At 33.3% G+C, this 2,988-nt stretch overlaps 1 protein-coding gene across 1 annotated transcript; it reads right to left on the bottom strand.

The window, feature by feature from the left end:
- Window positions 1–1,601: 1,601 nt before the first annotated feature.
- Window positions 1,602–2,622, bottom strand: CBG27614 (the record flags this gene model as incomplete). Its single annotated transcript, XM_045239407.1, has 3 exons — window positions 1,602–1,637; window positions 2,401–2,559; window positions 2,608–2,622. The coding sequence occupies 3 exons, from the start codon at window positions 2,620–2,622 to the stop codon at window positions 1,602–1,604; spliced, it is 210 nt and encodes a 69-aa protein (XP_045099454.1).
- Window positions 2,623–2,988: the final 366 nt, after the last annotated feature.

Raw genomic sequence — 2,988 nt, 5'->3', positions numbered from 1 at the left:
GAAATGCCTTACATCCTTTTATACGGTACTATATATCTTTTCACAATGAATGTTTTGGAAAGGGACATCAACTACAAAAACATAAATTTGGACATTTCCAATGTTTTCAGCAACTTTGAAATCAAGGGAATGGATTCTGGGGGTAGTATGCGAGCTTAAAAATTGGTAGATTTTGCAAAAAATGACATTTTTAAAGGTTTATTGTATGTGTAGAGTGGAACTTTTTGAACAATCTAAATTTTCTATGTGTAAATTCAAAAGGTGGCAAGTATTATTACAAGAAGAAAATATAGAATGCGTGACTCCTTCCTTACTAAACAACACTGTGAACATGGCTTCCGCATAGCATATTTTTATGCTTGAAACTTTGTCTGTCAGAAATGTTGCATGGTTCCAGGAATCCAAAATACAGATTTTCATAGTTCAATGTATGTTCCTGTATGAACACATAATTGGCTTCCTCATATGCTAGTCAGCTCAATCAGGTGCATACCTAGAAAGATGCAGTACCACTCAGAACATAGTGGTAAAAATGAGCTAAAATTAGAAATTTTTCCTGGTTTGTGGAATGATCTTATTGTGTTTGACAGTTGACAGAGTAATAAAATTGTGAATAGTTCTGCGAAACTAAAAAATTTAAAGCCGTCAGTATTTTCAGATTTTTTATTAACGAAAAACTTCATTTTCAGTACATGTTTGTCAAAAACGGATGTGGTCCAATTTTGAGTATAGATACAACCAAAGTTTTTACATTAATGAATACATTTTGATCCCTTTTTGCTATATTTTGTATTTTCATTACATTTTAGAATCTGTGTGTTGGAGTTATCTTTCATTGATTCAAGTGAACTTATACTTATGTGACGTTTTTTCGTGCCATTTTTTCGATTTTTTCAATTTTGCCAAATTGAAGAAATGGTAGCGGTCTCAAATGGTATTCATTAATTGACAATCCGAATTAGTATTTACTTCAATTATATCCTGTTCAGTCCATATTCACAGTTTTCGAAAAATTTCAAAATTTAAAGTGAACTTATAATTATGTTACGCAGTGTATAAGACCCTTTTGGGGAGTTGAACTCATGAACCTAATATTTGAGAGACTGCCCGGCTACCAACTGAGCTACGCTGTCTACAAGTCAAAATAAGAAGAGAAAACTCATACAATTTCCTACAAAATGTGTCAAAAACTATAAGAGTTTACAGCAATTATCTCGAGCAAACGGAAGTCATAAATACGATATTTGTTCCTTTTTGTATCATAAAAGCAATTAGACGACACCAGATTTGGGTATGGCCAAAACAAGTGACAGTCACAATTGCTCACCGCGCCTCACAATGATGAGTGTGTTGTTGTTCACTGAAAAATTTTGAAAAGGAAAAACGACACATATCCGAGCATTCAATTGAAACTGAAATTCTACCTTGTGAGGTGATGATTTTGTTTTATTTACGTTTCAATCGTTCAAGGTTTTCAAAATGCTTTAGAAAATCTCCAACATTAAATTGTGTGTCCTTTCCTCCTCAGAAAACAGATTTCAGACTTTTCCATCCCAGAAGAAAATGCATTTTGCAAAGTTTTGAAAGTTTTGCTACAAAAATTATTTCATCGTCTTCGTGCATGTTGCACTCAAAATCTGAATTCATCAATTATCTCAGTCAGAAAAATGCAATTCATAAATACCATAATTACCATAAATTCATATTCTTAGTTTAACAATTCTCTAGCTTGAAAATTTGGAATAGTCATAACACGGCTCAAAATAGTCGTAGAAATTTGATTTCTGAATGGTTTTTATGGAAAAAGATAGGAATTCGAAATTTCCCTCAAACGTTCGTGAAAAGTGTTCTTTCAAGATTCCTAGGTCTCTTTATGATTATCTGTACTTTTTTAACAAATTCCAACAAAACATTCTCAATTTATTTCTGAAATAAACATGAGATTTTCCGTTTTCCAGGGTGGTGCTATCATTATGACGCGGTGTGCAGACATACTTTTGGTTACTGTAGTCCTAAAACACTTGACTGGTACTTGATTCAGGGGACACATAGGTTTTTTGGGATGCAGAATCTAATGGCATTATCCATTTTTCTCCAAGATTTTTAGTTCTTCTGAAAACCTCAAATAATGGGGTGGTGCTATCATTATGACGCGCACTGTAGCATTAACTTTTCCAAATCTATTGTCTATTCAATAAAACGTGGACGCGCCGCAGGTTGCAAAGTGACACGCCCCTTTTTGGAACGCGTTCCCTTTTCCCTCTGCGCTACAGTAACCCGAAAACCCAGAAATGAAAGGTAGAACCGCAGAAAAATTCTATCTAGGGTAGGTTATTAGTAGTTTAGCTCTTTCAATGACGTTTGAAGCCAAAATTACAGGAAGTTTGCATTAATTCTTACCTCATTTTTCTCAAAAAACCTTCTCTCTTCTCCTGGAATACACTCATCACATATCCATGTTTTCTCCATGATGTGCCTTTTCTGATGCTTCCGAAGCGTACTCATACTTATGAATTTACTTCCAGGACACAACTCACATGTTAGAAATGTTCCTGGCTCCTAAAATTCATGAATTTTAAGATTTTTAAGTTTTCAAAGTACGCTTACTTTTTTGATTTTCATGTTTATTAGATCGAGAGGTTAACTGAAAAATGGGAAATCCTGGAAATTCTGAAAATCCAACATTAAACAAATTATAAAATTTGGAAATTTTCTAAAACAGCGACTTTAAAATTTTGTAGAAAATAGAAAACAGAGAAAAAAAATTTAAAAAAAGAAAAGAGCATTGGAGAGGATGGAAATCTGAGAAGCGAAGAATATCAGAAGGTGTCAACTAGCATCTAAAAAGAGCAAGATACTTATAATGTAGCAAAATTGAATGTAATTAAGTAGAACTACAGATAATCATGAAGAAACCTAGGAATCTGAGTAGAACACTTTTCCCGAACTTTTGAGGGAAATTGAGAAATTTAAATTTTTGGAAACTAT

This window comes from Caenorhabditis briggsae (genome assembly GCF_000004555.2).
Source record: "Caenorhabditis briggsae complete genome, chrX, whole genome shotgun sequence".
Classification (NCBI taxonomy): Eukaryota; Metazoa; Nematoda; class Chromadorea; order Rhabditida; family Rhabditidae; genus Caenorhabditis; species Caenorhabditis briggsae.
The sequence above is the reverse complement of the archived record's forward strand: the minus strand, read 5'-3'. Positions and strand labels throughout refer to the sequence as shown.